Source organism: Plasmodium berghei, assembly GCF_900002375.2.
Source record: "Plasmodium berghei ANKA genome assembly, chromosome: 9".
Classification (NCBI taxonomy): Eukaryota; Apicomplexa; class Aconoidasida; order Haemosporida; family Plasmodiidae; genus Plasmodium; species Plasmodium berghei.
In genome coordinates, this window is record NC_036167.2 from 490,562 (window position 1) to 508,061 (window position 17,500).

Here is a 17,500-nt window from a genome sequence, read left to right on the forward strand (position 1 = left end):
ATGTATAATATAGTGTTGTAAATTCCATGCATATATATGGTCTTTATATTTTTTTGTCATTAATATATTTCAAAAAAAGTATATATAATTTTATCCACATATAATTATATATACATATGTACAATAATGCCACCCATTTTTATTTTAAAATAACTACTAAAAACATTTTCTATATCCTTCATACGCTTTAATATAAATTATCCTATCTTATCTTTATATTGCATATGCCTAAATATTATTTTACTCTACCATTTTTTAACAATTTAAAAAAAATATTCGTATTATACCACGCCCTATATGTAATTTTATTTTATTATTTTCATTCATAATATATTTTACTATATTTTGTTTCAAATTTAGCATTTGTTTGAATTGCAAAATTTTCTGCATATATTAAAAGCGCATACATGAAATATTTAGCACATGGCTATTTTATTTATATAAAAAATAAATAAAAATAATATGTATATTACAATAATATATATATAAAATAATATACCATATAAATATTCACATTTGACAAGTTTTTATTTTGATAAATTTTAGTTGCCATTGTTGCTTTTATTTAATTTTTATATTTACTAAAATTGAAGTAATCAAATCCATTTTTTTTTCAAATAACAAATTGAGATTATAACATACTTTAGCATTGTTTGTTGAAAATGGTGCAAAATATAAAAGTTAAAGTAAAGAAAAACAAAATAACGGAAAGGAAAAATAAATCCAAAAAGCCCCAAAAAAATAAGGAAAAAATAGTTGTAAAAAGTTTAAGAAAGGTAATAACTTAATTTTTTTCTCTATATCTATTTTACCTTTATAACTTATAATAATATGCATATATATAGCTACATCACATTTCATGGGCATGTATCAATAGACGTAGTTTATATTTATATGTCACAGTATGAATGTATATTAACTCTATCTAATATAATCTTTCATTTGTTTCCTTCTAAACATGTCATAATTCAGCTTCATCAGAAGTATTTCATTTTATAATTTTTTTTGTCGTATTATAGAAAAATAAATTGGTTAAAATTAATAAAATTGAAGAAACTGCAAAAAAGTTGTGTGCTTCAACAAGTAACAATCTTAAATTCTTGAACATGAAAGAAATGCAAAAAAAAAAAAATTAGCCAATGACTATATAGTCATAATGCTCATGTAATGATATATAGTATGAAGAAGTAAGGAAAAAATTGTATATGAATTGAACAAAAAATGCAAAGTTTTTTGGGGGTAAATTAAATTATATTGTTATCAGGCTTAACATAATAGTAGCCATATTTATGTACAAATAATATGCGATTATAATCTTAACCTTAAGTATAGCTAAGACAGGACATTTCTATGCATTTAAAACGAAACGGACCAAAACTGAACGAATAAATGGTATATACATATTAGTGCATATATATGCGCATTTTATTTTTTATTATTTTTTTTTGTTTTTTTATTTATTTTTTTATTTTTTGCTAATTGGTGTCTATTGTGAATACTATGCAAAACATTTGAAACTTCCTCGTAATCACTAGACCGGTCACTATTGTCACTGGTATCATCACTATTGTCATAAATTTTTTTCTTATGAATATTCCCTTTTTTCCTGATGTTTTTGTTATGCATATTTTTTTCCAAATTGTGTTCGATCATTTGATTTTGGGATAACTCTAAAAAGTTTATGTCAATATTAATGTTACTATTTTTATTGAAGATATCATTATTATTATGAACAGAATGTATAATGTCAGTATAGACAAAATGCTGTATATCACTAAATATTTCATTTCGGGTATGAGCCTCGAATATCAATTCTTCTAATGAGTCTTTATAATCAATACATAAATAAATTATTAAATTATTTATATATTTAAAAAAAAATGATTTAGTTTTAAGCATAATTGCACGCAAAGACAATAATATAGGAAGTGTATTTTTTTTTAATATATTTTTCATAAGATCATTTAATACTTTAACACTACTTTCTACATTTTTTATCTTTATATTTTTATTTTTTTCTTCTAATTTTGCAAAATCTTTTTTAATTTTTATTTTCATTAATCGGGAACTTAATATGAGTAAAACATCTTTGAGTACGGATCCTTCATTTCCTTCGTCATTTATTGGGATAATATTATTATGCTTAATTCGTGTGTTAATTCCATGATCTCCTTTCTTCTCTTTTGCATGTTCATCAGAAAAATAATAATTATCATAATCATAAACATATTGAATTAGATATTCATTTATCAACTTTTGTTGAAAGGAAAATTTTTCACTATTGGTTAAATTTTCTATTAATAAACAATATATTTTATATCTATCTTCAGAATTTTTTATTTCAAAATGATTCCCAATATGTATTAAATGCTTGCTTAGTTTAATAGAATAGAAATTATTTAATACAAATATAAAATCGATCATATAATTTATTAAATTACTTTTATTATATATTAATACTATATGTTTAAAAACAGATAAAGACTGTTTCCTTATTATCTCATTTTTATCAGCTAATAAATATAAAAAGCCGAAAAAAAATTGATTATTAAATTTTACATAATCTTCTGAAATTAATTTAGATAACATATAAAAAGACAAATACCGAATAAAAGAATTTTCGTGTTTAAAAAAACGTAAGAGATTAAATACAAATTTGTTGCACGAACTTCCAAAATTTTTTATCATGTAATAAGTTAGGATAATCAAATTATTCAGTATATTCATGCAAGTATTCGAATTTTTTAGATCTCTTTCTAATGTTAAGAAAAAATCATTTTTATTCATCACGTCTTTATCTATTATCAACACACATTGAGCCATGTATATGCAATTCTTTACCATTATAATATTTTCACCGAGACGACTTAAATTGTCAGAATCTTCACCGCCTATAGATGTTTCACTGTTGCTTGTTGATTTGTCATTACATACGTTTTCATAAACTATTTTCAATTTTTCAGATGCCATAGTTAAAAATTCTGTGTCTTGCTTTTTATAATGATTGATTAAAAATATAAAAGTAACTAAGATATTACAAAAAACGTTATTATATGGGATTATTTCGATTTTTTCGAAAAAAAAATGAATTTTATTTTTTAGCTTATCTATAAATTGATTTACATTTTTTTTTTTCTTTATCAATATATTTAATATTATATATATAAAACAAATTGGACAATTAAAATTAAAAATTGTATTTTCTATAATTTCTAAAAAGTTTTCATTAACTTCATTATTCTCATTATCTAGAAGATTATAAATTATTGTGAATAATTTTAGCATGATATTTTTTAGTATACCATTTGGACAAGATTTCTTTTCATTCGCTAACTCTTGATCTGTTAAAATAGAATCAAATAGAAATTCAGTTTTAATTGTGTTATTTATTTCGGGATTTTCTTTTATCTTTTCGATTTTTTTTTCACCCATGATATTTTTATCAATTATATTACTCTTATTAATATTTTCGTTTTCGTTTATCAAATATATTTTATAGCATCTACTCAACAAAAATAATATACTTTCAAAATTAATACTATTTTGGTATTCTTTTGACAACTCTATTACAAAATCAAATATAAAAGTGTTCCAGGTTCGTATTGAAAAATATCTTAAATTATATATAAAAATGTTTATTCCTTTTATAAATTCTTCTAAGACATTATTTTTCTTTTGTTTTAGGCAAAGTAATATAAGGTTGAAATTTAGTAAATCATATTTTGTCATCATTTTTAAAAGTGTTAAAAAATAATTATCCATATTACTTTCAAAATATTTTTCCCATATTTCTATAAGTAATATCACTCCGTCATTGTTTTTGTCACACTCTTCTCTTTCTTTTTCCAATCCTTCTTTATTTTTAATAATATTGCTCGAATATTTTCTCTGATTTGTATCAGATGTGACCGAATCGATTATACTTCCATTTTTAACAATCGGATTTGCTTCTACACCGCTTTTTGTGTTTTTATAATCCTCTTTTTTTGTTTTCAACTCATGGGAAAACGTTGTTAATGCCTTAAAATATGTCATTCCATTTTCTTCCAAAACTTGGTTGATCTTTTTTTCATTAGTATTAAATATAGAACAATTAATAGATGCCTTAATAAATGTATTTATAAATATTGAGATAGCTTCGTCTTTTATTGTTTCTTCTGTATCTGTTATAGCTGATAAAATAATAGCTATCCATAGTTTCCCTATATATTCATCATTGCTAGCCATTAAGAACAAAATATTAACTGTTAATAAAACTTGTCTCCTTACAGATAAGATCGAATCAAATGATAAAGAATATAAATAATTAGAAATAAATATTAGAAATATTTTATAATTTAATTTTTGACTTATTAGCGTTTCAAATATAACTTCTATATATTGTATTGTTAATTTTCTTATATTACTTCTATGACTAAATATATTAGAAGATATTATTTTATACATATTTATTTTTTCTTTTCTTTTATTATATATAAAGTTACGAACGAGATTATTATTATGATGTTTTTTATTTGTTAATGTTACTAATATAGACAATGCTTTTGATTTTACTACAATGCTTGAGTCTTCTAATCTTTCTAAAAATAATCGAAATAATTTCTCATAAATATTTTCATTTTTATTCGTTTTTTTTTTTTTTAATAATATTAAAAATAGGTCTAATATCATATTCCGAATTTGATGCTTTTCACAGTTCATATATTTCAAAAGTATATTTAAATATCTAATCATCACTGATTCATAAACAATATAATACATTTTATTATCAATCTCTAAAATACTTTTTGTTTTGTTCTTTATTCTATTCACATGGCAATATTTATTTGTTTCTTTCTCGCTTTCATAATCGTTTGTTTGGCTATCAGCCATTTCTGATTTCCCATTTTCTCCTGTTTCTTCATAATCCTCCTCTTCTTCTTCACATTCCGTCTCTGAATAAACAGAAGAATTACAATCGTCGGATATTTTAAAAGACGCTTTTGATTCCAATCGTTTTTTACTGATTTTTTTCGTTTTTAAATAATTTTGATCTAAATATTTATCTCCATTTTTTTTATTATCTTCCCCTTTAATATGCAACATAAACTCATCGTGTATTATTTTCATAACGTTATATTTTTTTTCAATTCTTCTACAACTATTAATTATTATTTTTATCAGATCTGTAAATACAGTCTTTTCATACTTATCACTATTATTAATAATAAATATTTCGATAAACGAAAAAACGGGATTGCCTAAAAAAGACGAGCATTAAAATTTGTTAGAAATGTGTCTATATATACATGGATATGTATGTATTCCATTTTTTATTCATTACATGCGTTAAGAACTATCTTGTCTTCGGCATCCAATTCGTTGTCCTTAATTTTGTTTATTTTTGTGGTTCTTGTCATTTCGTTATTTAATAAATATTTTTGTTTTTGTTTATCATTATATAGTACTTGCGGTATAATTATCCTTATGCAACTATTCAATATATTTGTAAATAACAAAGCTATTAAATTATTAATATTGTTTATTTCTTCAATATAATATACATTCTCAGAATTTTTTATATCTTTTAAAATAGATAAAATTTTTGCAAATATTAAATTTACAATTTTTACAAATATATTTACATGAGGCCCGATATCATATAATTCCACATTTATATTATATTCAAATCTAATATCATAGCATTTTCTCACTATTTTCATTAGGTAATTTATACATAGTATATGAACTGAATGAATTAATGGATATTTCAATAATTCTATATAAAATTTTATGAGCTCAAATATGCAGTTTTTACTATTTATGTTAACCAAATTACTTATGTCGAGATATTCTATGCTTTCGTATAACAGCATAAATATGTTTTTTAAAATGCCTGTATCCTCTTCTTTAAAAAATAAATACATACACATATATATATGGCACGCCGTTGGTATAATTTAACCACATTAAAAAGACTACAATAAAATAAGATATAATTTTCTCTATTTTATATTTTTGTTTCATACCGCTTATGGATTGATCGTTTTCCAATTTTTTTATTTTCATTATTTCTTTATCGTTCAAATAGTGAGTACATAATAAAAACCTTTTTAATATTCCTTTTAGCGTGAAAAGTCGAAACATTTGTTTTTTTCTTTCAATGTGCATCCACTGAAAACATTCAAGAAATAACAATGAAACAGGGAGGTGAAGATACAGCTAGTTGATTATCCATGTATATACGTTATTGTGCATAACTTTTTATGTTTTAGTGTAATTTTATCGTACTTTCAGCATATTTAAACAAATCAAACAAGCATAATTAGAATAGTTATCATTTTTATATATTAAATAAGTTAGAAGAATGTTCATGCTAGACAAATATGATATGCTTGTATGTTCAGCATCATCTTTCGTGTTTGTATCTTTGGCTCTTTCCTTGACTAACCACTCCACAATCCTTTTCCGTATCTTTAAGAATGAATAAAAAATAAAATAAAATAAAATAAAATAAAATAAAACATGAAATAAAATGAGAGAAATTTCGCAATATTATGCGTATTCTCCTATTTAAAGGATTCTTAAAGTTCTAATTCGTAATTAGTATTTTCACTATTTCGTTTTTCCATTTTATTTTAACTGTTTCATTGTAATTCGGATAAAATGACACGTCACTGAGCCCCTTCAAAACATCGATATTTGACGAATTAACGATGTTGTCTAATTCCGGGAAGAGAAAATCAATTTTGTTTTTTTCAAAATAATCAAAAGAATCATAATGTTCTATTGATACATTTGATATATTTAGCGAAAGAAATTTAGCTTTTAATTTTCTATATATATTTTCATCCTTTTCCAATTTTCCATATTTTTCTTCATTTTCTTTAATAAATTTTATAAGAACATTATTATGTATTTGCAAATTGTTATACAACTTTTTTTCATTTATTGCTTTATTTTCTATTTTAGTTTTTTGTTTTTTCTCCCCAGCATGTTCATTTCCATTTTTGTTTGATACACCCTCCTTCAATTTTCGTTTATTACATTTTTCCATTTTATTTATTTGCTTACTCTTTATCTTCTATGTGCCTATTACTTATGTCCCTTTTATTCATAATTTTTTCCACTTTATATTATATTTTTTAATGATAAAAATCAGACCATACTCTTTTATCGTATACATGTGTAAATAATTTTAATGTAATCAAAATATGAATCACATCATTTATTACGCCTAATTTATTTTGCAATATATTACTTAGTTTAAGTATTTAAGTTGATAATATATGAAAATAATAATAAACTTTTTTGCTGCTCTCTTTTCTATAATACATACTTTTTCTCGTGTGTATGGCTTTATTTCTCTGTGTGCACATTTCTTAATTTATTTTGTAGTTTTCTTTGCTTCATGCATTTTTACACATATATATGAGAATATAATTGTTATTTTGATTTAATTAAATATCATGTCTCTTTTTACGACATATATTTTGTTAATTTAATTATTAATACTTTAATATTAAATATTTTTTTACCTCTATGTATGTTATTTTGATGAAATCTTCAACGCACTGTTATTTATTCTACGGATATTTTGTCGTATTTTCTTCCTTTTTTTCTGTACAAAATCAACGAAAATTAAAAATAAAATATGTATAAAAATTTTAAGTTAATTCTTAATTGGATGATGCATAGGAAATTTATAAAGTTATTTTGTGTTTTATTTTCATTTCTTTCTTATTTGTGTAACTTTTTAATTAATTTTTTTTTGAATATATCCAATAAAAGCGCATATTTATAAAATAATGTAAAATTTTAGTATTCATTTTTCCTATATGTAAGTATTATATTTATGTTTATATTATTAAAAAATATATATATATCACACAGTTACATATATATAAAGATATTATTATATTATTGTATTATTTGACATTTTTGTTGGACCTTACAATGAAATCATACTAGTGTAAGTTTTAGCCCCACTTTAGCATATAATGATTTTTAAAAGATTTTTTCATAAATACCCTGGAGGTAGTAAAATAAAATGCTATGTTGAAAAAAAAAAGAAAAAAATAATAAACGCAAGCTTGTTCCATCAGCCCTTATATTCAAAAAATTCAAAATGTTTCATTGATTGGAGATATTGCACACCTAAATCTGGGTAATAGAATAATTCTATATATTTTCACATATAAGAAAATAATTCCATAAATGCAAGGATATACACATTTTACATTCTTTTTCTAATACAGGTACGAATATATGTATATATACGGGGAAAATACTATCGAGATAACAAACTTACCAAATAACAAAACTAATGAATATATTCAAGAAAGACTAAGAAAAAGTTTAAATAAATATGGTAAACTTCAAATTTTGAGGTGCTTAAGTCACAGAAATGACCCATATATAAACAGCAATATATGTTATGCTACGTTTCATAATAAAAAAGATATGTATAAATGTATTCGTAATGTAAATATAAGATTCCCTTTATCTTTACAAAATAAAATTTTAAAATTCAAAAGTTTGTATAATGGTAAATGTAATGATTACCATTATTTTTATAAGCAAGAGCATTATAATTATAGTGCTATAAATGTTGCCTTGAATTTATTTAAGTATTTACAGCATAATAATTGTTTTATTAATATAAAAGATATATATAAACATGTTTTTGAATATTCTTATTATAATCATAAAATTGTATCTTCGGGAATATCAATTTATAAAGTATTTAACAAATGGGAAAAATTTATTGATTTTTTTGACAACATTTTTATTAAAACCAAAAAAGATAACCAAATAATTATTACTCCTAGACTTATAGATGACAACAATTTATGTATTTACTTAAATAACAAATTAATTGATTTAAAAAGAAAAACAAATTCGCTTAACTCAGTGTACTGGAGGCAAAATTCTGTTCAACTTCCAGAGTAAACTGATGCCAAAAAAAGACAAAAAAATATATAAAAAACTGTGATTAAATCAATGCATATTCTAAATATCATTCCATTCGAATAAGACAACATACCAATCATTTTATTTTTATACATCTGATAATTTCGTAGGGAAATTGAAGCAAAATTGAACACATATCATCCAAAAAAATTGAAAGAAGAAATGCAGCTTTTATCCAAAACAAAGGATTTTTACAAGTAAGACTTGAATGAATAAAAGCAAAATAAATATATAAAATAAAAAATGTTTTCTCAATATTTATTTATACCTTTACAAATGCATTATAAACATATACCCCGATTTTTATACCATTTTTAGAATACATGATGAGAGGCATTTATTTAAATTAAAATTGAACAAAGAGCGAAAAGAAAAGAAACGGTACAAACAATTAATTTGAAGTTTTCCGCTTATGAATTTCTTATTTTTAATTATCCGTGTCCATGCATATCAAACACATTTTTACCATTGTAGAATTAAAAAAAATTGTTAATTTCGAAATGATTAAACATATATATGTATGCACGTATTATGCTTATAGTATTTCTTGGAAATATATACTTTTTATCTTACATAAATTAACATTGTAATTTTATTCTTATTTTATTTTAGATTAATGAAGAACAAAAATACTAAATGAAAAGGATTCGTGAAGAAACGAATATATAAATGTGTATATATGCGGATTTATATCGGGCCGACTGTTTTCTCTATTTATTGTAATACACAAAAGGATAATATTTGCCATTTCGATTGGGTTTTCTATTTTTTGAATTCCCTATCCTATCATAAAATTTTATCCACCTATTATTTCTTTACTTTTTTTTTATAATACATTTCATTATGGGGATAGTGTGCTAATAAAAAAAGAGGAAATATCATATAAATGAGTGAATCCGTTTTATATTTGTTTAAACCATACAATTTTCATCTTTGTTTTATTACTATTATTATATCTAGATCATTATTATGAATATAATTACTATTGTTGATATGATTATTATTTTTATTATGTCTTTAAAATTTAGCCTTAATTTAATTATTTTCTTTTTGTATTTTCTTTGGATGTACTATAGTTTCTCTCAATTATTTTATTCATTTTTTTATGTTTATTTTTGTCCATTTTGAAATGGGAAACCGAAAAAAATAATGAGGATCACCCTTTTATTATTATGTGCATATATATAGTTTCTTTATATAATGAATTGCCCAATTGCGTGTTTGTTTACATAAAAAAGTATATATTCTTTTGTATGGTCATTACAAGAGGAATATATTCATACACACTAATATTTATATTTTTTTGTTAGCATATAGCCGTTTGCTATGAATGCGTTATAATATTATAAACTTCAGTTATTTAATATTTTTAGACAATACTTTTTTATAAAATTAGAAAAAAGGGGTTCCGTTAAATTTGATTGCCATTAAAAAAAACATACTATTATTATGCATGTATAAAACAAATAAATCACCATCCCCATAAAAATGGGCATTTCAAATAAAGTATAAAATAATTTAGTTTTATACACAGTAAAAAATGCTACAATGCTTATAATATTTCTGAACAATATAAAAATTGAAGGATTGAAATTTTATCCATTTATTTGCATATAACATAGAGAAACCAAAAAAGGATTGATATAAGCGAATATAAAAATAGAAAGAATTCATTATTAGCTTATATTAACACCGTAAAATGGTAAAATATTATTATATTTGAAATATTTTTCGTTAAATATCTGAAATATCTAATATAGTTATATTTTATTTTTTTAATTTATACTATAAGCATAGTACTAAAAAGGCATTTATTCCTTTTAATCAGATATTTGCATTTTTATTTCATATATTAGCAATTTTGACATTTCAATGGTTAATATATTTTTACATCAGTGCAATTTACAAATATAATGTCTAACTTATTATGGAATTTCCCATTTTTGATGATAATTCATTACATTCCTTTTTTTGTGTTTAAAATAAAAGAATTTCAAAATAATAAAATAACGCCTCGAAATATAGATCAATGAAAAATTTTTAATACGTGTAAACTTTGCAAATATATATATTTTTTTAAACACTACTTAATTTTTATTATTGCTATATATATATAATATATATTTAATCTATAATTAAGATTTAAATTTGCGTTAATCCTTACATATATTTTATTTTTGTAAAACCACTGGTGTGGAAATTCGCAATTAAAAAAACATAATATGTACTCTAAAAATATTTAAAATACAAAATAATAGAATAAATTACATAACATAAATCGAAAGTTTTCATATACGAAAATAATTCCAAATATATGGATAGCAAGAAAATAATAGAAAGCATAATAAAAAAGTAATACATGTTTTATCTTATTATATAGTTATTTGGAGTTACATAATTGTATAAAATAAATATATACATGTAAAAATAGTTTTCAATAAATTAATTGTATATTTATATAACATATATAATTGAGTATTATATAAAATAATTATTTACATGCGGCGAATAACATGCATTGTGTACAGTAATTAAACGTAAAATTGTAATATTTTTATATAGTTAAAAAATATATTTATATATATATATATATATATATATATATCAATGTGTTTTGAAACAAATACTAACTCATGTTTGTGAAAATTAAATTTCCGTATTCATTGTTAAAATGAGATAATTAGAAAAGCATTTAAACAATGGAACAAAATAATATAAAATATAAAATGCAGTGTAAAACGGAGAATATGTAAACTTATAGGAAAGTTTTTATCTTTTTTATAAAATAATAAAACACAATGTAAATTATTTGTTTTTCATCTTTTTGAAAAAAAAGGTAAAACAAAATAAGAATAATATTCACAAAGTATGAAGAATTTATATATTCCCCTTCAAATAATTAATATTTGTATGCATTAAAATTATCAATCACATATCATTTGAAATTTGAGGTATCACCAAAAGAGAAGGAAACAAAAAAAAGTGGAAATCTAACGAAATATCAAAACAAAAAATTAACGAACAAATAGTGAAAAATTGCAAGGTATGTGCAATTAAATCAAACAATTCATTTACTGGTGAAATACGAAATATCATATGTAAACGCAAAATAATTAATACTAAGATTGAAGAAAAATGATGCAAACAAATAAGTCCATGGTAATAAGGGGGATGAAAAAAACACTAGAAATTGAATATAAAAGAAAGAGTCAAGGAAAATATTTTTTAATAGCTGTTAGATTAGTACAAATAATAACTACAATAATATATGTGTTACTTTTTAATTTACTATCATATACATTTTTGTCTTTGGGAGAAGATAAAATAAGAGAATACAACATATCAGAAAATCAAAGAGATATTTTACAAACTAATGAAATATTTTATAATTATTACAAAGCTTTTAATATAATAAACATTATTTTTGGCTTATTATCAATTATACTCAACATTGTACATTTTTTAGAAGTTTGGGGCACAGATTTTCTTTTTATTAATTTTAAAAATAGCAAAATTATAAAATTGGTATGCTTAAATTTACAAATATTATTTACGTCTTTGATGTTTATAGAAAATCTTGAGAATAATTCATTTTTTTGTAATATAAAGACTTATACATATTGGTTTAGTGATTATAATAGTAATATGCTTATAAATATAGGGGATAAATTATGCCAATTACATAATTATGCCAATATATTTTTATCAATATTTATAATAATATCATTACTTGATTTTTTAACGTTATACATAAATACAGAACCTCATTTTAAAAAAAAAATTTTATTGACATTTGTCAAAATATTATCATCAAATATATATGTATCGCTCTTTTATATATTATTAAAAAATTATTATTTCTACAAGACGACTTTACCAAAATATAATATTTTTAATGCAGATTCGCTTGATGATATAATTAAAACGATTATACATTATACCCAAAAGCATAAGGATTTCTGTTTCTATTTAGTATTGATAAGTACAGCTATATCATCAATTTTATTCAATGTATTAAGTTGCTATGATTTATATACAATTGTGAAAGCATGTAAATATTCTCTTTTCATTGGCGCCCTAATAAATGGATGTACATTATTTATTATAATTTGCCAAGTTGTGATTTCAAGTTACATTGCTGAGGGAAGTTTATTTTTTTGTTCATATGATGATTATTTAAATTCTATTCAAAACGGAAATGAAAAACCCCTTAACACCAATATTTCTTCTAATATGATCGAAACCAAATGGTTTTGTAACTTAAGTTATATATTATATTTATATGTAGCAAACACTATTGTTTGCTTTTTATCTTTCATTTTTGATTTTTTTATTTCATGTTATATGGTTTTTTCGGCGAAATATGCTTCCAAAATGTCTTAGGATATTTCCCCCTTTTCATTTTTTTTCTACCGTTAATAATGCTCATTTTATATTATATTTTACATATTTAATTTTTCGTTTCTGTTTTTTTTTGGCTTATAATTTGATATTATATTTTAAACTTACTTTTTTGGTTCTCAATTAACTGAAACTCTGTATGCATATGCACGCCTACAGTTTTGTTGATTATTTATCTCAAATGGTTTTAAATAAATGCATCCATATTATATGATGCCTATATGCTTGCATAATAGTCCGCTATAATTATTACTATAATTTTTTTTAGTAATTATAATAAATATATATATTAGCTTTATATTACGTTTATAAGCTATAAATATAAATGGATATCTTGATATATTGATATATTGAGAATAATTGTAAATCTTTTATTTTCAATGATGTATATTTTAATTTTACGATTTTTGTTCTACCTTATCATTTAAAGATCACTTAACTATAAAGTATAATGGAGAATATAATACTTTCTTATATAGATAATTAATTAATTTTTATTTATAATTTAAGCAATAATTTTTATTCATGTGTGAAAATTCCCGCCAATGTGTAAATTTCACATTTCATATTTCTCTTATTTATATATTTATTGATTATATTCTTCCTTTATATAAACATAACAATTTTTTTTATCTAAAAATGCATTAAATATAAATTTTAGTTAATAAAAATAGTATTCCTAAAAGTAATTAAGCATATTTTAAAAGGCTAATTGCAATACAAACTTTCTGAAAATATGTGCCAAGGAAAATTATAGTTCTTAAAAATTATAAAAAACGATAATAATGAATCAATATAATAGATATCCTTATAATAATTCCACTTATAATGTATATATACATACCTTAAATTATAATATGAACTAAAAAGCTGTGCACATAAACTTACATTTGTTAACGCCTATATTTTTGTTTTAAATAAAATGGGTCAAGGAAATGTGAAAAATCGTCTTATTCTTCATGGAACAAATGTATATCTTTTAAAAGAAAAAAAAAATATATAAATGTGCATAGTAAATATTAAATAGTAAAAGATAGATAAATGTGAAATTGGCATTTTAAATATAAAATATATTGTAGTTTTCATTTGTTGTAAAGCAGCATTATAAATTATAGCCATATAGTTGTTTTTTATTTTAAACGAAATCGTGGTTATTCCGCATATATTTTCGCATATTTACACATTCATATATCATCACACATTACTTATTTGTTCTATGAATTTTATAGGAGTATTTAATAGATAGAAAAAAAAAAATATGTTTTTTAAACATACGAAATAATGTGAAGATAAAAAATATATACAACGGCCCTAATAATATAATAATTATATACGAAAATAACGATTTGGAAATAGCCGGGCTAAATAATCACGGACAATTAGGTTTAGGGGATAAAGCGAATAGAAATAAACTAACAATTAATCCAATTTTTTCCAAACAAGCGATTCGAAAAATATCATGTGGACTTGAGCATATAATAGCCTTAATGCATAACTATAATATTTTTGTTTGGGGAAATAATAAGTATGGTCAATTAGGTATAGGAGATACGACCAAAGAAATATCAACACCTTTACTAGTTTATTTTAATGAAAAAGTTATTGATATTGCATGCGGAAATAATCATTCTATTTTTTTAACCGAATCAGAACCACTTCAAGATAATTATACTACTAATGATTTAGATGAACAAAAAAAAGACGAAAAATGTCCAAATTCAAATAAGGCAATTGAAAAAGAAGATAAAATTAATAATAAATATTTTTCCAACCTTGATATAAGCATTAATGACCAACATTACACCAACCATATAGATAATTTAAATCAGAGAAATTTATTACATTTTCATAATGAAATCAAATTTAAGGAAAAGGAAGAAATAAAAAAGACAATAGAGGAAATATCAAAAGAGGTAAAAAATGAACAAAAACAAACACCTTTAGAAAAAGAAAATAACATACAAAAGGAAGATATAGTATGTTTTAATGATATTTACTCATGTGGTTCAGGATCAAATGGAAAACTAGGATTTAAAGATGAAGATAATGTTTATTTTCCCAAAAAAGTTGATATAAAAAAAAAATTAAAAATAAGTAATATTTACTCGAGTCATGATTATAATGCATTGTTAACTAATACAGGAGAATTATATACTTGGGGAAATAACAATATTGGTGAATTAAATGCAAATAATAAAAAATCCAATTATGAAATAAAAATAAAGAATTTTAATAATAACATAGTTATAAAAGCATCACTTGGTAAATTATATTCAGCTTGTTTAACAAAAAATAACAATTTTTATATTTGGGGAAACAATATTACTGGAATAAAAAAGTTAAATTTATCGAACCATAAGGTTAAAGAGTTTTCATGTAATGATGACAATATTATTATACTAACAGATGATAATAAGTTATTTTTATTAAACTCATTAAAAAAAATACAATACATGAACAAATTAATTGAAGACAAATTATATGTCGATAAAAAAAATAATAATTCCATTCGATACAATTTTATAGGAAATGGAAATAACTATTTATATGTTCAAATGGGTATACATCAAGATGCTAATAATATAAGTTCATTAAAAATAAATGATTATTATACGAATAATTTGCTTGAATCAGTAGACAAACAAGATATAACATACAATGAAATAAATGAAAATATAATACATTGTAATAATTCTGTACCTTTAAACAGTGATAATATTGAAACAATGCAATGTATTCTAAATACTAAATACAAACAAATAGAGCAATATAAGCTTTGTGGAGACAGTAAGAAAAATAAAAATTATGAAGAAATTATATTTTCTTCTAAAATTTCTGAAAAAAGTGAGGCGACTCCCGGTATAGCAATTGCTTCTAGCTTGAAAGGGAATGAAGACGAAGTAGAAGATAAGAAAAAAAAAACTTACGAAGAAATGGGTCAAAACTGTGAAAGAATAAAAATAAATAATACTACATATTCTGATCTTCCATTTTTTAAAATGGATCATACTATAAACAATATAAAAAGTAAACCCATATATGGAATTAACAAAAATATTATAAACACATTTTCTCCTTTTTCTAGTAAATTTGGAAAAAATGAAAATTTATATGCCTTTTGTAGTGAACCAGTTATAGAGAAGGAAGTGAAGGAAGAAACGAAAAATGAGGAGTCAAAAAATGAAAAGAAAATGCAGAAAAGTAAAAAAAATACAAAACACTATAATATGCCTAATGAAAAAATAAAAATTACGAATTTTCTTAATAACATTAATAACAGTAAGCAGATTGCATGTATAAATGATATAGATTGTCTTATAAATGGCACTTATTTAAATTTTGAAAATAAAAAAAACATTTACGTTGATTATGATTTTATAAAAAATAAAATAGCTGAAGTTATGAATAAAAATGTTAATTATATAGACTATTTATCATGTTGTGATGGAATTATTAATAATTTTGATGATTTATCCACTGAAAACCAAAATTCATTTTCTTCTTACCCTCCCCAAGAAGATAAATATATTAATTTAAATATAATATTATTAAAAGAATTAAATAAACAAAAGAAAATAAACATTTTTTATAGTCACGTATTAAATGCAATTTTACAACAATTAAATGATTTAAAAAAGGAAAAAAAAAAATTAAAAAAAAAATTGTCACTCTTTAGAAATTTAAATAAACCAAACCAGGGCGTAAGCAAAGATGAAGATAAAACTCATCCAAAATATAATAATAGTAGTAATATAAATAGCACTAATAGAAAAAATAAAACTATTCCCATTTTAAAAAAGTATCCTAAAAGACTTCATATTAATCAATCAAAAACGACAAAAGAAAAAAATGAAAGCTGTTCACCTTTATATTTAAAACAACATAGCAGAAATATGCATACTGATATGCCCGCTGCTATTACTATATATGGTAGCAATAATAATAACGACCCTTATTTTTTAGGAGAATCTAATATAACAAATAGTCAAAGTGAAAAAACGAACACTGAGCCAAATAATTTGCTCTTTGTGAATGAGTTCGAACCGGATTTATTCATAAAAAAAAAAAGTGAAAATCATACAGAAGTAAATAATATACCAATATTTTTTTTAAATAACTAAAAATTGTAAAAATAGCAAGAAGACAA

The 17,500-nt window shown here is 22.2% G+C and overlaps 5 protein-coding genes across 5 annotated transcripts; 4 read left to right on the forward strand and 1 right to left on the reverse strand.

Moving 5' to 3' along the window:
• Nucleotides 1-662: 662 nt before the first annotated feature.
• PBANKA_0912900 (conserved Plasmodium protein, unknown function) lies at nt 663-1,136 on the forward strand (the record flags this gene model as incomplete). The annotated part of the gene is made up of 2 exons (XM_034564710.1): nt 663-776; nt 1,020-1,136. 2 exons carry the CDS (start codon nt 663-665, stop codon nt 1,134-1,136), a joined length of 231 nt encoding a protein of 76 aa, XP_034421480.1.
• Nucleotides 1,137-1,425: 289 nt separating this feature from the next.
• PBANKA_0913000 (condensin-2 complex subunit D3, putative) lies at nt 1,426-7,036 on the reverse strand (the record flags this gene model as incomplete). The annotated part of the gene is made up of 5 exons (XM_034564711.1): nt 1,426-5,240; nt 5,324-5,887; nt 6,009-6,153; nt 6,271-6,453; nt 6,623-7,036. 5 exons carry the CDS (start codon nt 7,034-7,036, stop codon nt 1,426-1,428), a joined length of 5,121 nt encoding a protein of 1,706 aa, XP_034421481.1.
• A 943-nt stretch (nt 7,037-7,979) lies between these two features.
• PBANKA_0913100 (conserved protein, unknown function) lies at nt 7,980-9,592 on the forward strand (the record flags this gene model as incomplete). Its single annotated transcript, XM_034564712.1, has 5 exons — nt 7,980-8,146; nt 8,238-8,927; nt 9,063-9,149; nt 9,271-9,333; nt 9,565-9,592. The coding sequence occupies 5 exons, from the start codon at nt 7,980-7,982 to the stop codon at nt 9,590-9,592; spliced, it is 1,035 nt and encodes a 344-aa protein (XP_034421482.1).
• A 2,495-nt stretch (nt 9,593-12,087) lies between these two features.
• Nucleotides 12,088-13,335, forward strand: PBANKA_0913200 (conserved Plasmodium membrane protein, unknown function; the record flags this gene model as incomplete). Its single annotated transcript, XM_034564713.1, has 1 exon — nt 12,088-13,335. The coding sequence occupies one exon, from the start codon at nt 12,088-12,090 to the stop codon at nt 13,333-13,335; it is 1,248 nt and encodes a 415-aa protein (XP_034421483.1).
• A 940-nt stretch (nt 13,336-14,275) lies between these two features.
• On the forward strand, nt 14,276-17,474 carry PBANKA_0913300 (regulator of chromosome condensation, putative; the record flags this gene model as incomplete). The annotated part of the gene is made up of 2 exons (XM_034564714.1): nt 14,276-14,323; nt 14,583-17,474. 2 exons carry the CDS (start codon nt 14,276-14,278, stop codon nt 17,472-17,474), a joined length of 2,940 nt encoding a protein of 979 aa, XP_034421484.1.
• Between the last annotated feature and the right edge of the window lie 26 nt (nt 17,475-17,500).